This window comes from Salminus brasiliensis, chromosome 4 (genome assembly GCF_030463535.1).
Source record: "Salminus brasiliensis chromosome 4, fSalBra1.hap2, whole genome shotgun sequence".
NCBI lineage: Eukaryota > Metazoa > Chordata > Actinopteri > Characiformes > Bryconidae > Salminus > Salminus brasiliensis.
In genome coordinates this window covers 23,618,913-23,636,196 of record NC_132881.1, presented here as the reverse complement: position 1 = coordinate 23,636,196, position 17,284 = coordinate 23,618,913, and the positions used below count along the sequence as shown (strand labels likewise).

At 41.8% G+C, this 17,284-nt stretch overlaps 1 protein-coding gene across 1 annotated transcript; it reads left to right on the top strand.

Moving 5' to 3' along the window:
* The first annotated feature begins 2,356 nt into the window (after positions 1 to 2,356).
* lrrc73 (leucine rich repeat containing 73) lies at positions 2,357 to 15,441 on the top strand. Its single transcript, XM_072677642.1, has 6 exons — positions 2,357 to 2,908; positions 4,669 to 4,829; positions 5,007 to 5,129; positions 6,063 to 6,163; positions 13,409 to 13,604; positions 14,026 to 15,441. The coding sequence occupies exons 1-6, from the start codon at positions 2,637 to 2,639 to the stop codon at positions 14,094 to 14,096; spliced, it is 924 nt and encodes a 307-aa protein (XP_072533743.1). The 5' UTR covers positions 2,357 to 2,636; the 3' UTR covers positions 14,097 to 15,441.
* Positions 15,442 to 17,284: the final 1,843 nt, after the last annotated feature.

Sequence of the window (17,284 nt, the reverse complement as noted above, 5' to 3'; positions counted from 1 at the left end):
TTCACTTTCCTGGGTTTGGCTTTTCTTGAGTCTTACCAAAAACAAAATAAAAAAGCCAGTGCTTACCTTTCTGATGTGTGTTTGGCTCACAGCAGTTTGGTAGTCAGCTGAAGTAGTCCAGTTTGTTTTTGAGAGAATGGACGATGGAGAGTAGCGATGGCACAGGGCTAGCTTTAGCTTTTAGCCTAGCATGGGTTCCAGTTTGCCTGTGTGGCTTTCAGCACATGCAAAAACTATCAGAGTGGGGACTTTTCACAAAGTCACCCATGCCTTGACTAGGGATTTCATTAGTGGGCTAGGCCTTTCTAGCCAAATGTTTGTAAATAAACCCGGTCAAGGCTATAAGAAACAGATTACAGCATATGACGTTGGAGTTCCTTTGGAAGACGAACACAGCAGCGTTTGAAGTTCACGGTATGACAGCGGCATGTAATCAAATCCAATCAAACTGAACTGTATAGTGCTTTTTACAACCGCCGCTGTCACAAAGCAGCTTTACAGAATCAGTAATCAGTAAGAGGACATGAGATCAACAACATAAAAACCTAAGACCACCCGTGAGCAGCCAATGGCACCAGTGGCAAGAAAAAACTCCCTCAGAGCTGGAGGAAGAAACCTTGGGAGGAACCAAGACTCACAATGGGGACCCATCCTCCTCTGGTCAGAACTAATTATAAATTACTGATAAAAGTCACCGAACCATCGCAAAAGACTGTTCTTCTGCTCATGTGTGCAACATAAACATAATATATAGTATAACTTAATACAATCATAGTAGAAATGGTAAGAGTAATGAGAGTAATGATAATTAATAGTGGTAATAATAATAATAGGGACAGTCCTTGTAAATTTTAACAGTCATTAGGCAGGTAGCAGTGGCAGGAGGGTGGGCAGCTAGTCTAAGGGAGCCTGGTGGTCAGTCTGGTGGGTGACACAGGTGGAAGGGGAGCCTGGTGGGTGGCAGCTGGTCTGACACAGGTAAAGCGGACCCCAGTGGATTGGATTTATGGAGAGCAGAGAAGAGTGTGGATAACGACTCCGGCAGGAGTCCATTACCTTTCTGAATAAAGCCATACACTTTGTAGCTATATTAGTCGTGTAGCTCCTAAATAAGCATACTTTCGAACAAAAGATATTTCCTGGACAGTTAACTGCATTTTGAGGTTCAGGGAAATTAGCTAGGCTATTATTGTGGGACCAGTGCTATGCTATGAATTGTACTGTAGTACTCAGATGCGACCTCAAAGTGTACTTGTCCTTTAAGGGACACTCTATGGCTTAGCTGACCGTAGACATTTTGAGTGGATCACATTAGGCCGATCTAATCACCCTGTGCTCCATTATCTGTATGGTATCTGTGCACTTGTTCCATCAGTAGCTCTTGGCTCTCCCATGTTGCCTCCTAGAGACGCCAGCTCAGAGGACAGCTGCAGTACAGGCTAGCCCTTAGCATAACACCCCCCCCACAGTCAGCTCAGGAGCGGATTATCTACGGGGCAGAGACAGTCCTGTTCACCCATAAACACAACAGTGTTTTCTTCTGGATAGTGATTGATTCATTTGTAAAAAATAAATAAATAAATAAATAAATAAAGAGGGGGGGGGCTGTTCTCATTAATCACACCTGCGCAGAGTAGTATTATCTCAGGTCTGCACCCACAGAGTTTCCAATTCGAGCATGGCGAGCCGCCTCCTGCTCAAACAGTCGGACAGGAATCGGACATACTGAACATGTCCGAGGATTTTAGTGCGTACTCACCGGCCTTCCAGCCCCAGCACCGAATGTATAAAAAACTGCTCTCCCGTGGTCTATTTAATAGCTCCAGCAAGGCGGAGAGTCAAGCTATGATGTCAGTGCAACTTTGAGAAGACGCTCTAGCGATGCTTGACTCGGGAATGAACCGGTTCTTTTGAATCAGCTCACAAGTAGAACTGAATCGAATTTTTTGTAGGATCAGTGCAACGTTATGACAGTGTAATAACAGTAAAGCAAATCGTATAATAGTGAAATATAAGAATTGAAAATATAAAAATACATATTTTAACTTATTTGATTAGATTCAGCTTAATTGGCATTGCGAAAGTACAAGTACAAAGCAATGAAATGCGAGATAACGGACAGTTTTCTTATTCTGTTTACATTACCCGGCCTCCTCTTTCTATAGTGTGTCCGTGTTATGTGTTGCAAGTCTGACCACGCGTGAGCAGAGGTGTAGACTCACTGTATATAGCTAGAGGCACATTGGACTTCACCTAAATGTGACTCAAAAAGTCAGTGAACCGGGCGTTCGATTCATTTAAATGGGCAGCTCGACAGAATCGGTTCGGCTAAACTGAATCGAACCGAATATCACTACTGTCAGCTTCCACCAACGGTTTAGCCGTTCGTTAGATTTGAAATGAGGCTGCGCGCGCGGCTCGTTGTATTATTCGATGTGTAAATCGAGCGACGTGTCGTGAAGCGCTCTCGGTTTACGGTCGTTTTTTTATTTTGATATCTATCTTTTTAAAAAGCCAAGTTTCGGTGCCGTTTCGGTTGTCATAGTGAACCGGACCGATGACGACGACGCCGCCGCCGCCGCCGTCGTCGCCGCTGCCGCCGCCTCGCGCGTGACTCGCCCCGAGCTTTCGCCGACATGCTGCCGGGCTCGATTCAGATAACGGGCGAGGCGCTGTCCGGGGCGGAGATCAGAGACATCTGTGAGAGTCTCAAGGAGAACAGTGTGAGGCTGCTGTCCGTGCGGGGCTGCCAGCTCTCTGACCGGGACTTCGGCCGGGTGTGCCGCGGCGTGTCCGAGTCGCGCTCCCTGGCGCAGCTCAACCTGAACCTCGGTGTGGTGTCCAGCAGCAGCCGCGCCAAGCAGCTCGCGGACGCGCTCGAGGCCAATAGATCCATTCAGACCCTTTTGTGAGTGCTCATGAGCCCCTTCTGAAGACAGTGCTTCTAATTCACGGTTTGCAGTAGATTTAGCGCTGGTGAAGTTAATGACTAAATGAATGTTGAACCAGAAGAGAAAGTTTCTAAACGAGCCGCTGATGCTGTAATAGGAACATGCAGTAACGCAGGCTGCTCTTTGTCTGTGTTGTGAGCTGTTGCAGCATATGGGCATTAAGTGAGTGGCGGATGCTGAAGTGCTAGCCTGTATTTACTCAGTTGCATCTACTTTCTATGTACCTAGCTACGTTTTTGACCATTTCTTTAGTAAGTGACGGTGAGTGTGGCTCTGTGGGTGATGTAGCAGCAGCACTCTTCACTTTTCAGCTTTAGGATTTGGGTTTTTTTTGACACCATTGAATTCAAAAGCAACTCAAGGGTGGTAGTGGCTTATAGCACCAATGGTTGCGGAGCTGGTGGTGGTTTAAAACAATGACTGACTGCACCAATTCAATCATATAACCATCGATCCATCCATTCATTCATCCATCCGTCCATCTTCGCATCCATTAAGAAATCTATTAATACCCTGGTCAGGGTTGTGGTGGGTCCAACGCCTATGTAGAATCATGGGGGAAGGATAGAAATACCCCCTGAACAGGGTGCCAGTCCACTGCAGTTCTGTAGTACTATCCAACTTGAAGTGGTTTGTTTTACTAGGTGAATTAAAAACACAGTTCAAGGTGGTCGTGGATTATGACGTTACGTTATCTACTCTTTAGAACCAAAACAATAAGCTGTTTAGTCCTAGTCTTCGTGTACTGTCTTCTACTATATTGCTCATTCATTTACACAGATCTAGTACTGTCACAATACACTACCATATGGAAATTGGGATCTCCAGTAGTTGTCATTCTCATGCTGAGTTTAAAACAATGACTGACTGCACCAAATTAATCATATAACCATTGATCCATCCATTCATCCATTCATCTTCTTATCCATTAAGAAATCTATGTAGACCCTGGTCAGGGTTGTGGTGGGTCCAAAGCCTATGTAGAGTCATGGAGGAAGGGCAGGAATACCCCCTGAAAAGGGTGCCAGTCCATTGCAGTGCACCGAATTGAAACAGCAGCCAAAAATAGATCATAAACAAGCAGAAGGGCATCTTAGAGAGAGCATTAGTTCCATAACTTCATGAAGTTGTTGAGTTAATGCAAATTCTGTCATTAAAATGTATAGACATTGATCATTTTAGCCCATAGACATAACTATCTGTATACGGTGTCTGTAATTGTAATCTGTAGCACAGCAATTAATACGACTATAATACTATGGGATTGGTTCAATCAATTGCAACTGATTGAACATCAAACCTCTGACAGTCTTACAGATAGAAAAAAGTAGTCTGCTTTACCCGGCTCTGTAGACATGAGTGCCAGCACAGGTGCATATAGTCCTGGATTATCCTGTGTCCAGCACTCCTTTACTGCACTTAATAACGGTATTCTGTGATAACAGGATTCTCCTCTCTAAGCTCCACTCAGGCATAGTTCCAGCTGGCAGGACCAGTATAGTATTTCAATCACAGACACCTTTGAACTTCTACTAAGCTCTTTTTTACATTGTGCAATATACGCGTCTCTCTGTACTATCAGTTTGCATCTTTTCAGCAGTTCCTTAATTCTCAGTGCCAGTTAGAACTAAAGGGCTATATCGGAGTCTGTTTTGCTACTGTATGGCTGATTAAAACATGGCCTCTGGCTGTGTCTGTGCTCTTCTGCCCCTCACAGTCTGCATGGAAGCCCTCTTTTAGATGCAGGATTGGTCACCCTGAACACAGCGCTGTCGACTCACCCCTCGCTGGTGTCCTTGGATCTAGGGGACTGTATGCTGGGAGATGAGGCGATTCAGCTGATCTGTGGCATGTTGCCTCCAGACGGAGCCAAATCTGGTAAAGGTTCACATGGAAAACTCCTAAGGAAGCACATGAAAATGAAATGGACATATATTTGCCACATATGTGCATACATGTCAATGCCAGAGAAGATACAAAAATTGGCACTAGATCCATCTGGATCAAGAGGGTTACGGCAGTAAAATGAATCTAATGTCTAATGTCGCACTGCAGGTCTTAGGGAGTTGACACTGAGTGCAAACCCAGCAATCACCACCAAGGGCTGGGCTAGACTGGCCATCGCTGTAGCGCATAGCTCCCAGCTACGTGTCCTCAATCTGGATTACAATCCCTTAGGTAAGAAACTTACATCACGCTGTATAGAGGTCATGCCAGTGTATACTTTTATACTGGACCTGGATATATTACCTCATGCCTAGCCGATCTTTCACTGGAGCACCTTATTTGCCGTAGACTTTGTGATGGTGTACATATCAGGTCATTATACTACTGATGGTTTTTCTCAGGTGCATTAGTATTTCTATTTTCATATAAACCTTTGTTTGTAATCCGCTGCCATACGTTGAATTGATGCACAGTTTTGGCTGTGGCTTGGCAATATGTTCTCTGTATCAGTACTCATTGATTTCCACATACTGTTGTACTGTTTTTTTTGGACATGGTTTCTTTCTGGTTAACGCACTGTGTAGGCTTCTCTTTGGTGTAACTGTAGTAGAATCAGAACAGAACAAGACAGTCTAATCAAAACAAGCTATGTCAGGATTGTGAGACTTTCTTTAAGTGTGTCTTCTTTATTCTTCTTTATTAATGCTAACTAAATCCTTAATTAAATCTAACTTGTTATCTTTGTTAATACTAAATATAGTCTGATGTCATAGTCACCTAGGACTGTTTTTGGCTCAAGAACTGTTACCAAATGGTCATGTCTTACTTGCCAGTGAGATTTTTTCCCTCATTGATTTGCTTGAGAAAGTGCTTACAGGATATAGGGCTAATTGTGCAGCCTGCTTCTGATACAGAATCTATCCAGCTCGATAATTACTGACATAAGCAAGTAGGCCCGGTTTCCCCAGAGATCTCAGAGAGAAAGTGTTGGGACTACATCTTTTGTTTTAGCTTTTTGCTGACCACTGCACTCCAGTGAATGAAATTGCCACCCTAGTGTCCAAGCTGCTGGAAGATTGCAATGGTGGCAGTTTCAGGACTCCAAGGATACCATAACATGACCTCTCTTTCTGTCTCTGCTTTTTTTTTTTCATCTGTTCCTAGGGGACCAGATTGCAGGAATGTTGGCTGTTGCTGTGGCTTCCAGTCGAACACTTGAAGTTCTAGACTTGGAGGGAACAGGCCTCACTAATCAATCAGCACAGGTAAACAGTACATTTAAAAGCCATTTGAATAAACATCTATGTCATGAAATTTATTTTATAAGATTTTAAGCATTCATATTTTATTAGTCAGTTGCAGTTTATTAGTTTCCTTGCTTTACAAACATACTTTACCCATGGTCAGACTCAGTGTCTCTTTCTAATTGCTCTACTCCTAGGTAGGGTAAGGTAATCTTTGTTTATACACACATGCATTGTGCTGCCAGTCTCTTTATTACAAGTTACAGCTGTGGTCGGAGGTTTACCTACACTCATCATGGAATTGAATATTGCTATGGCAATATTTGGCTGTACAGCATACACGCATCTTTAATTGGGGGAGGTCTACACATACAGCACAACTAATATATGTTTAGATGTCCTTTTGCTAGTTTGTACCATGCTAGTAGCAAATGAGTATTTGGGATGAGACTGAAGAGAGGGAAGAGAACTCTGGGGGCTCAGGTTGCTTCTGCTTGTGGTAGGAAGCCAGTCCCCCCTTTCTACTAAGTGGAGCCAGAAATGAGAAATGACAAAATGAATGAGTAAAAAGGTAGGAGACGGGGTAGTGGAGGATTGCTAAAACATGTCATAGACACGTGAACAAGACAAAAACTGTATATATAGGACATTATATTGGGACAGAGGGCTTTAGGCATGTTACTCCTTCCAAATGTTTGTTATTTCAGTACATCACCTAGCAAGTTCCCTTTGCAACTTGACCAAATGCTTTTGGTAGCCATCAACAAGTGAAATACTAGAGGAAAAGATAAAAAATATCCTGTATCTAATACTTGGGGTAACACATAAGGCCTAGCTCATTCCCTTCACCCCTATTCTAATCACCCTCTACGTTGCAAGCTCTTCGCAGGGGTCATCAGACAGGCACTTCCCTTCATCTGATCTTTGCTGAATTAAGACGATGACACCTCCAGAAGGTTTAGCAGTAAGATCTGGTGTCCCAAGCTCATTCACAGAACTATCACTTAACCAACTTCAAAACTGTAGACAGGTGACTAAGGCCATACCTAGCCCCACTGGCAAGATTCGGACAGATTCCTGGTTGGATATTTGACCACCCTTCTTGGCAGAATTGGTCAATTGCTCACTGTTCATTTGATTCTTGGTACAGCCTCAAAATTGAGACACAGTCCACATATTTTCAATAGAGTTTAGGTCACTACTTTGGAAAGGCTTTGGAAAGATTGCTTTATCCATTCCACACCCATCCTTGATGTGCGTTTGGGGTCTTTATCCTGTTGGGACACCCAATTGTGTCCAGCTGTTGCAACAGTCTGTCTGATGGTTTGAAGTTGGGCTAAAACATTCTGAGGTAGTCCCCCACCTTTAGTTATTTATGCTACCACCACAGTACCACCAGTACAGTGTTGTTGTGTTGAATGATTCAGTTTTACCCCTCCAAACAAACCTCAGGTCATTTTGGCCAACCAACTCAGTCTTTGGCTCATCTGACCATGAAACATTTGTCCATGTTGTTAGCTGTAAACTGTAATCAAGTAGTCAAATTGGAGCAGGGAGTTCTTTTTTTGAAGAACAGCCTCTTAGTTCATGGCGATGTAAAACTTAATTGAGGACAGTGACACTGGTGTTCCCATAGTATGGTGGTTCTTGGGTTGTTCAATATCATGCTCAGCTAAGAGTGACACCTTGGGTCTTCTTCCAGGCCTTGGGAAAGTGGCTACACATCACAGGAACTGATTATCTTGGAAGCTGCAGGCATTTACAAATGGCTCTAAGTGACATTCCTGGCTTGTAGAAATCTACAAGCATCCTTCTCAGATCTGCACTGAACGTTTTGGACACTTTTTCTGCCAGAGAATAAAAGCGAATAAAGAAATCATAGACAGCCCACTATTGCCATAACATTCATGTCAATGGTGAGTGTATAAAAACGTACGACCACAACTGTATATAATATTAAGATTAACCTTATGTTACTCTTTTTTTAAAGTGGAAATTTAAATCCACAATATATAATGGGTTGTGCTTTGTTGGGCATTCTAAGGCTGTTATTGCAAAGTATACAGAAATTACTGCTTAATGCAATTCTGTGAACGTTTATATACATTTTAAATGGGATATGTAAATCACACATATTAATGAATTTTAAATATGCCAAGAAACTAGAGGCTAGAATAGCAGTTGCAGGAATGTTTGAAATTCTGTAATAACATACACTTTTGCTTTATGCTTTTATTCCCACATTAGGCTCACTGCTCAAAGCTTGATTAATTTATAATTTAATTGGACACATTCTTTAGACTCTTTTTTTCCCAGCTCATGCTATTGTTTCCGAATTAGATTTGTAAAAGGTCCAGCTGGCCTTAACTCATTGTTAAGAAGAAACACATCTAGTTAGTTTATTGTTACAAATGATGTAAATGGGGTGTTTAAATGAGCATCATTAAATAAAGCCAGCCATCCAGGCTCAAATGTTTCCTCACAGCTTCTGTAAGCAACCAGAGGCAACATGTTTATAGCTCTTCTAGAAAGTGCTATTTTCTTAAGCTTTTCTGTGAAAGCAAAGGACAACAAATGTAACTAGTTTAGTGGTATGATTGTTATTATACAATTACACAATTAACTTGTAAAATAAATAGCAAGAAGTATAACTGTTATAACTCTGGGCTTGTTAAGTATAGAGCAGAATACATAAAAGTAGCAGAGCATTGATAGCAGTCAATATAGGCTTGAAGACATTTACAGTGCCCTCCATAATGTTTTGGACGAAGACACATTTTTACCTGATATGACCCTCTGCTTAAACCAGTCAGGCGCTATTAAAGTACACCATTCAGACTTCAATAAACATTTCATTTCCACCACGTTGAAATTGCAACACTGTTTTACTCAGCCACAAGTCGAGAGCTATTCCAATTAAAGTCAAATAAGCTTTTATGAGGCTGAAAACAAGAATAAAGATGTAAACAGGGTCTGAAATGACCAAAATCAACAGTGTGGATTATCATTAAGATAAAAGGACAAAGGGAGTGGTAGGCCAAGGAAGACCTCCACTGCTGATGGCAAAATAATCTTCAATTGTCTTTAGAAGAATCCTCAATTGTCTATCCGACAAATCAGAAAGCCTTCTGGAGGTAGGTGTATATTTGTCAGAGAGAAATCAAGAAGACTTCATGAACAGAAATACAGAGGTACTTCAAGATGCAAACCACTAAACAGAATGGCCAGATTACAGTAAAAAAGTACTTAAAAGAGCTGCAGAATTCTGTGGAAAGGTCTTTTGGACAGATGAGACCAAGATTTGCCTGTATCAAAATGATAGCAAGAGCAAGAGTAAAGACTGGCCACAGTCCAAAACATACCACCTCATCTGTAAAACATGGTGGTGGGGTGTCATGGCTTGGGCATTTATGGCTGCCACAGGTACTTGTGCACTCATCTTCATTGATGATGTAACTGCTGAAAGTAGTTTGACAATGAATTCTGAAGTTCCAGTAAATGCCTCCAAACTAATTGGACGGAGCTTCATCCTACAGCAAGATAATGATCCCAAACATGCTGCTAAGACAACACAGTTTTTTTAAAGTAAAAAAATGAAGGTTCTAGCAAGTCACCTGATTTTAATCCAGCTGAGCATATGTTTCACATGCTGAAGAGAAAAGTTGAGGGAACTTGAAGGCCCTGAAAAAGAAAATAGTTATGGATGGCTACATTAGAGGCTTGGCAAAGTACCTAATGATGTTTATGAATGTCTAGCTGAAACAGAAAATAGCTATGGGTGGCTAAATTAGAGGCTTGGCAAAGTACCTGGTGAATATGCAGCAAAGTACTAAACATGACTGCTTTAATGTACTTATCATTACTTTGTCCTAAACATCAAAGTGCCCTGAAATGAAAGGGGGGGGGGTACCTGATACCTTTAAATTAAAGTCTGGAATGTTATGGATGGTAATCATGTCTGATTTAAGGAGCAGAGAGGCATATTGTGGAAAAATGTGTCTTTATTCCAAACATTGTGAAGGGCACCGTAAATGAAATCAACTACATCAGGCTATGGCACATCCAAAAGGCAAAGTGATCTAAGGCAAAGTGAGCAAAGATCCAAGTGCAGACAAGAACAGAGGAGAAGTTATTTTAAATCTGGGGTTGTTTTAGAAAATTATGCCTTTTACAATACAGATCTTTTCCAAAAATAACTGCTGCCATATGATTATGATGACAAAGGAGCATTTTTTTAGTACTGCATTATTTTTGTGCTTTTCTGTGGGAGAGCCGAGGGTCATATTTAGTTCAATGAAATGTAAATGAAACTCATTTTTGTTTACAGGTGGCCATGATTTATATGAGGAAATGTATACACTCACTGAAAAAGAGTATACAGATGTGTCATACGCTACTGAAGTAGTGGTGTGAGACACTCATCAAGGGCCAAGAACGACTTACAACTAATGATAAGATACAATAGTTTCCTGTTTTTGTTCGTTTTTGTTTTGATCTTTGGTCTGTAATGACAAAAAGCAACAGTTCAGCAGTTCTTTATGACTTTTTCATCATCAGTAGTAGCTGAAGATGATAGTTTAGGGAATGCACTATAATATCAGAATCAAACATATAAACCGATTTAATAATTGGACAGATTAGATTAGTTTAGATTTGACCGATATCTGACCATGCATTTATTGGCTAAACAGTGAGATGATACTGGGCTGCTGTGCTAAAATATTTATTTGTATTTACTAGGAGAACCGCACACCTTTCTTTCTTTTTTTTTTTTAATCAAATCACAGCACATTCACCCACTATAAACCAGTTATTTCACATCAGTAATCGACAAACACCAACAGATATCAGTCCAGAGTGTGTACCACTACACACACACACAGGAAGTGATTAGACTGCAGCCTTGTAAAGGAGCTGGGAGCTGATTGATCAGGGAGGTCAGGAGGCAGACTGGATTATAAAATATTAAACACACACTATAAAACATTTTAAGAAAAGTATCTACTAAACTAAACCAATCTGTCCAGAACAATCTCATTTAGAAAGTCTGTTTAGAAACTGCTACTAAAAAAGAAGTCATTTTACTGCAGGATTAATCAGCAGCACATCTTATCTAAACTGTGGGGCTGTATTAATTACACTAACACAAAGATATGATTGAATTGCACAATCATCAGCATTAAGAGACTCAGATCTGTAGATAAAGACTGCAAATTGAATATATACACAAATATAATTAAGATTTCCGCAGGCCGTGTTTTGGGAAGACTACGTGCATCTGTTATACCTTGAGGTGAGGAGGAGTGGCTGTGTTGTGTTGTATACAATGCTTCAATAGGGGGCGATGTTACACACTTTATCTAGCCATCAAACAGGCCTGTGTGTGCAGCTCATCTGTGCTTGCCTCTTAATTCCTCTAATTACAAAGTCATTCTCCTGTGCCTTTCAAACATGTGCAAATGAATGCAGAAGCTCATAGGTGAGCACACCGCAACAAAGGGCAACCCCCAGTGACTGGGAGCGCGTGATCAAAGTACACCACATCAGCAGTGACAGCCTCTCTCTCCACGTCTCTTCTTCTCCCTTGCCGAGTGGGTGAGGAAAAGATAAATAGCAATGTGTTCATCCCCTGCCGAGGCAGGTCAGGTACATCTCCTGCCAAAGCCCTTCAGCTTGGTAATCGTGCAGAAATTCCTGCAAGCTGGAGTTAGAAACCAGCATGAGGCATGTGCTCACAGAAGGTTCAGTAGAATTCAGCTTCCTGCTTTCCTTACAGATATCAGATGAGGTTTGCCATTTTTCTATCATCTCTTGTATTACATCTGCTCCTTCATTGCTACTGACTGTACCGTACTGTAATTTTAATACACTGGGATACTGCTTTTCAATATTAGCCATATGTTTACAAATATATTACATAGTAAACATGGATTCCCTATTTTATATCCCTAAACTTTATTTACTCTATTTGTTTTATTTATTTATTTTTTAACTTCACCTGTCCTCAAGACTTGTTCCCAAAATGCAAAAGGCTTGTTTAGATGTCCCTGAGGTGAGGATTCAGGAAAGATTTCCTGAAAGATGATTCTTCCCTGAAGGTCATATGAGCAGGTGTCTCAGCGCAGTAGAACAGTGCACCGTCTGCTACATCCTCATGAAGATTGTTTGCAGTCAAACAGGGGTTTTGATGAGCCATTCTAGCAATTCTAAGAACAGTTGAGTTTTTGTTGTTTTTTTGTTTTCCAGACTTTAACTTGACCTTCTCCGTTCCTGTTAACTGCTATTTTTTAATGACAATACGAATGAGGAAATGGCCCCCTGAAAATGCTTGGGTAATAATTACATTCATTGTTAGAGTGCTAGAGAGCTAATTAGAGCTCTGCTGATTGTTGGGACAAGGTTTGAGGAGTCTGACAATTTATAAGGCTTTGAAATATGCATCACCTTGCCTTTCCTAATGATGACTGCATGATGATGAGCTCATTAAGGTCTGAGAACTCAGTAGAAGTTATCTGCAAGCTCAAATCTCCTGGGGTGTGTAGACTTTTTCCTTTCTTGAAATGTGGTATTTTAAAGACTGTATCTTTTGTGTCACTCAAAGAGAAGTGAACAAAACTAAACTGCTCAGTCAGAACAAGCTACATCAGGTGTGTAAGCCATTTTCCTACCATATTGAGAGTACAGAGAGTTGTGGTTTCATTAACTATTAATAAAATATTAGCTTATACCATGATATATAAATAAAATTGTGTCCAACCTTGCATATTACCTTTGGGTCATGTATATTTCAGAGCTCCTAAGGATGCGTTTTCTGCACGTCTGTGAGAAACAATCCTCTGTAGTGCTTGTTAAGTCCACATTTAGTATGTCTGACAAATGACTTTTTACAGATCCTGAAGTGCCGCAGCTCCTCTGTGGACCATTTACACTTTCAGCTTCTAAAAATAGCTTTAAAAGCCGATTCCACTGCTACAAAAATGTCCGTCATGAAGTCCAGCATCATCCGCTGCTTTGTAGAATTTAAATATGGAAATATCTGCAAACCTGAAGTGCCATCATGCATCACTAGTTTTCCTCATTAAGTCAGCTAGAAGGAATTCAGAGAGGACTTTTTTCCCCATATGCACACAATAGAGAAGATGGAGAATAAATGAACGGTCACATATAAGCCAGGGGTCACTTGTAAGCAGAGCGCTGCCCTATCACTGTCGTTTCCAGACCTGTATATATATAATGTGTGTGTGTCTTTTCGGTCACTGCCTCCAGGTCTTCCTGGACATGGTGGAGAATTACCCCACGTGCCTGCGCGTGCTGGTGCTGGCCGAGAACGCCATCAGCCCCGAGCTGCAGCAGCAGATATCCGACCTGCTCTCCGAGGGCGAGGACGATGACGAGAAAGAGGCCGAAGCCCGCGGCAGCTCTGTAGCCCCCCGAGAGAAGCCCGCCTGGCTCCCTCACAGCAGTAAGGGCTGATCCGTGCTCTCTTACTCTCACTATGCCTCACTCGCTTCAGACTGTTTCAGTTAGGCTCTGTCACTTCTGCTCTCTTTTCTATTTCTCTGTGTGAAAGTCTTCGCAGGGGTCACCGGTTGACTCTGAAGAACAGGAGCCTTTGGTGTTTAAAGTAATACAGGGGTATCCTTAGCCTTTTCTTGTGCAATAGAAGGACAGATTGTATGCTTACCATTAGATAGAGTCGCTTGAGTATAAAAGACTATAAATGAAGATAGCATTTTACTTAAAAGTAAGAAAGTAAAGATATCTAAAGACAATAGTAGAACCTGTAGAAAGAGACGCGGTATTGGAGAACTGGAGTAGCCCTTTCCTTTCTTCTATAGAACTACGTTCTTCAAACATTTACTCGATGTCTCTGACCCTTTCAGACTCCAACTCCCAGATGGTCCTGATGACATCAGGACAGGGTGAGAGCTTTTTGGCAGAGACAGAGATGTGATAACTGGAGCTGCCTTTGGTTTTAGGTTTGCACCGCTCACCACTACCGCAAGACCACCTGTTAGCGTGCAACCACTCACACTGCATGACCTGTAGCACTTAGCGGTAGACCGTTGAAGCTGGCACAAAATGAAAACCTCGATCACCAAGTGACTTATAATACTCAATAGTGAATTATTTATTTTCCAGATGTACAGACTATTTATAAGCAACTATTTAAGCAACCACAGTATATAGTCTTCACTTGATCAGCTAAGTAGGATTGTTGTGATGGCCTGATGTCTGATTTGTTTGTTTTTTAAGTGCTTTGTCCTGTTCAGAAACGTGAACCAATGATCATGATTACACTCGACAGAAAGGGTATCAGTTGAGTCTTCTAATTGCATAGACTTTTCTGAAGGGAGGCACACAGCAGACGTCTCCCTGTAATGACAAACACTCAGCTCATTACCAATTCTGCAGTCCAGAAAAAATGTGTCTTGGCAAGCAAAGGAACCTTAAATCTAGTCCAAATATCCACAGGTTTTTTGTGTGGGAGATTTTCCCTTTTTTTTCTTGTCAATTTAGTCATTGCCAATTCCCACTGTATATATATTTAGGAATCTCTTTTCACATGATGGTACCAGCGCTGGAAGGGTAAAGGCGAGCATGCCCTTTCTTGGAGTTTCTTAAAGCCAACCAACCACATCATTTTTTTTTTTTTAAACAACTGCTAACACAATGTCATTGGACAGCTAAACAAACACACTTGGAGGAGAACACTAACTGCCAGTTCTGTTTCATCAGCTAGCAGACACCCACACTGGCTCGAGTAAATGGGGGGGGAGGGGGGGACGACGACACCCTACCCACCCAGAGAGTGTGAGGCCAACTGTGCTGGAAGTACTGGAAGGCTCTGGCCCCTTAATGTAGTGTTTCTCTATAGGCTGTTGTACGAATGTTATGATGCTCTTTTTATGTTGAAAGTTGAAAAACCTGAAAACCTTATGTTGAAAGTTCCAATTTTTTTTTCAGAATTAGAAATAATCAATATATTATCTAGATTTAGGATCTTTTTACTTGCCAAGATAGTTTTTTTTTTGCAGTGTGTTGCCTTTCAGATGAGATCAGTTCTTCTCAAATGCTGTTTCCCTGTTCTGAGTTATCAGACCATGCCAAGTAGTCCAAGCACTATGTGTCTACACACCAAACCCATCCTGGTGTTCTTGAAATCTTCTTTAAATAATAAAAAAGGGTGAAATTCTCCTGATAATGGTGTCATGTTTCAGTGCTGTTATGCTGCTAAAACAGCTCCTGTGCAAAGCTGATTATGCTGTTTATACCATTTCAGGACAACTGTGAGCCGATTAAAGCCCTTTTATTCCAACCTCTTGTGCTTCATGCATTTCTAACCCACCTCGTCCGTCTTCCACAGCGGTGCGCCATGTTTACAAATGCCAAAGTGTTAAAGAAGAAAATCAGTTTCTGCTTTTATGTTTACAGTTCTGTCTGAAGTTTCAGACTGAAAGTCTAATCCGTACCACAGAGGCTTAAAAAAGGAGCTTGGGCTTGAACACAGGGAAAAGGACTATGGTGAGGGTCTGGAATGAAACATGGCATTGGATTGAATGGTGTTAGCTACACACAGGCTTTATTCCCACTAAACCAATAAGATTTTCTCCCCAGTAGGGGGCTGGCAGTACATGGAAGAGGAGGCAGGGTATAACACCCAAGACTCCAGGGCAATCATACCCTCTACTGGTGGCAGCAGTAATAAACCTTCTGACCTCCCTGTACAAGATGGTGTGCAGTTGTAGGTGGGAGCAGCTTTTGTAGAGCTCCCCAGCATCTGCTACGTTTTCAACTAAAGGATTTTATTAGACAGTATAACACTTCAAAACACATTATGATTAAGACCTGTACACTTATTAGATAATTCATGCAATTGTTGAATAAGCCAGTTGTGTGGCCGCAGTGCAATAACCATACACATACTGGCTCGCGGCTTCATGTAATCCATCAGAAAGGAGAAAAATGATCAGAGATTGAGTGTGGTATGGTTGTCAGATGAGCTGGTTGGAGCTTATATGTAGAGCTTCTGATCCCCAGGGATTTTCAGCACAACAGTCTCTAAAGTTTACTTCTGCAGACAGAAACTCCTCGTTGTTGAGGGAGGTCAATGGAGAATGGCCAGGCTGGTTCGAGCTGACAAAAAGCCTACAGGAACTCAGATAACCACTCTATACAACCGTGGTGAGCAGAACAGCATCTCAGATGCACAACACGCCCAACCTTGAGGCTGATCCGCCTTCGAACCTCCGGATCTGAATCCAGTGGAACACTTTTGGGATGTGGTAGAATTTGAGAGATTTGAAATATCGGGAATTGCATGACGCAATCAAGCCAACATAGACCAGAATCTGAAAAGGGATGTTTTCAACATTTCAAGGAATCCATACCCCTAAGGCTTAGGCTGTTCTGTATGCTCGACATGACACAGACTAGAGAATCGAAACACATGGCATACTTCTCTTGTAATTGTTATAGCGCTGTAATGTGTTAAATGAAATTTTGGGTTTTGTGTATCGTTACACCCCTAATATGCAATATGTATCTTAGAGGATCACATATCTCCCTGTCACATTACACCAGTTTTTGTCGGCCTGATTAAGCAGCTCTCGGTGGAGGAGTATCAGAGCCGAAAAGGACACCAATGTGGGCGAAACTCCCTCCCCGCTGGCACTGTGGCCTTTTCACTAAGCAGCTGCCAGGAAAGCCAAATAATACCAGAGGAAAGGGCCTTCTATAATTAAAGGAAGGACTCTGATCAATCTCCTGAGCCGCTTGGTGACCAAGACAAACGGAAGGCAATTTCTTTTTTTCTCCGGTGCGTAGCGGTGTAATGAATCCTCTTCCTCGCTAATCTTCCTCCAGGAGGCATGTGCTAAAAATGATAAAGTACCAATTAGGCTCCTTTATTCCACAGATTCAAGTTGAGTTCCAGCCCAGCGTTTAAAGGCACAACAGTGCTAAATGATTCAAACACAAGTGCCTCTGCAGCACGGTGGGAGTTTCTGATGGCTTTAATAAGACGCTGTGTCCTCCAGTGGGGGTAATTCATACCTTAATGCTGTGATGTAATCTACAGTCAGCACAGTTTTGGATCACCAGCTGAAATGGAAAGTTAACTTAATTAGAGGCCTATTTTGC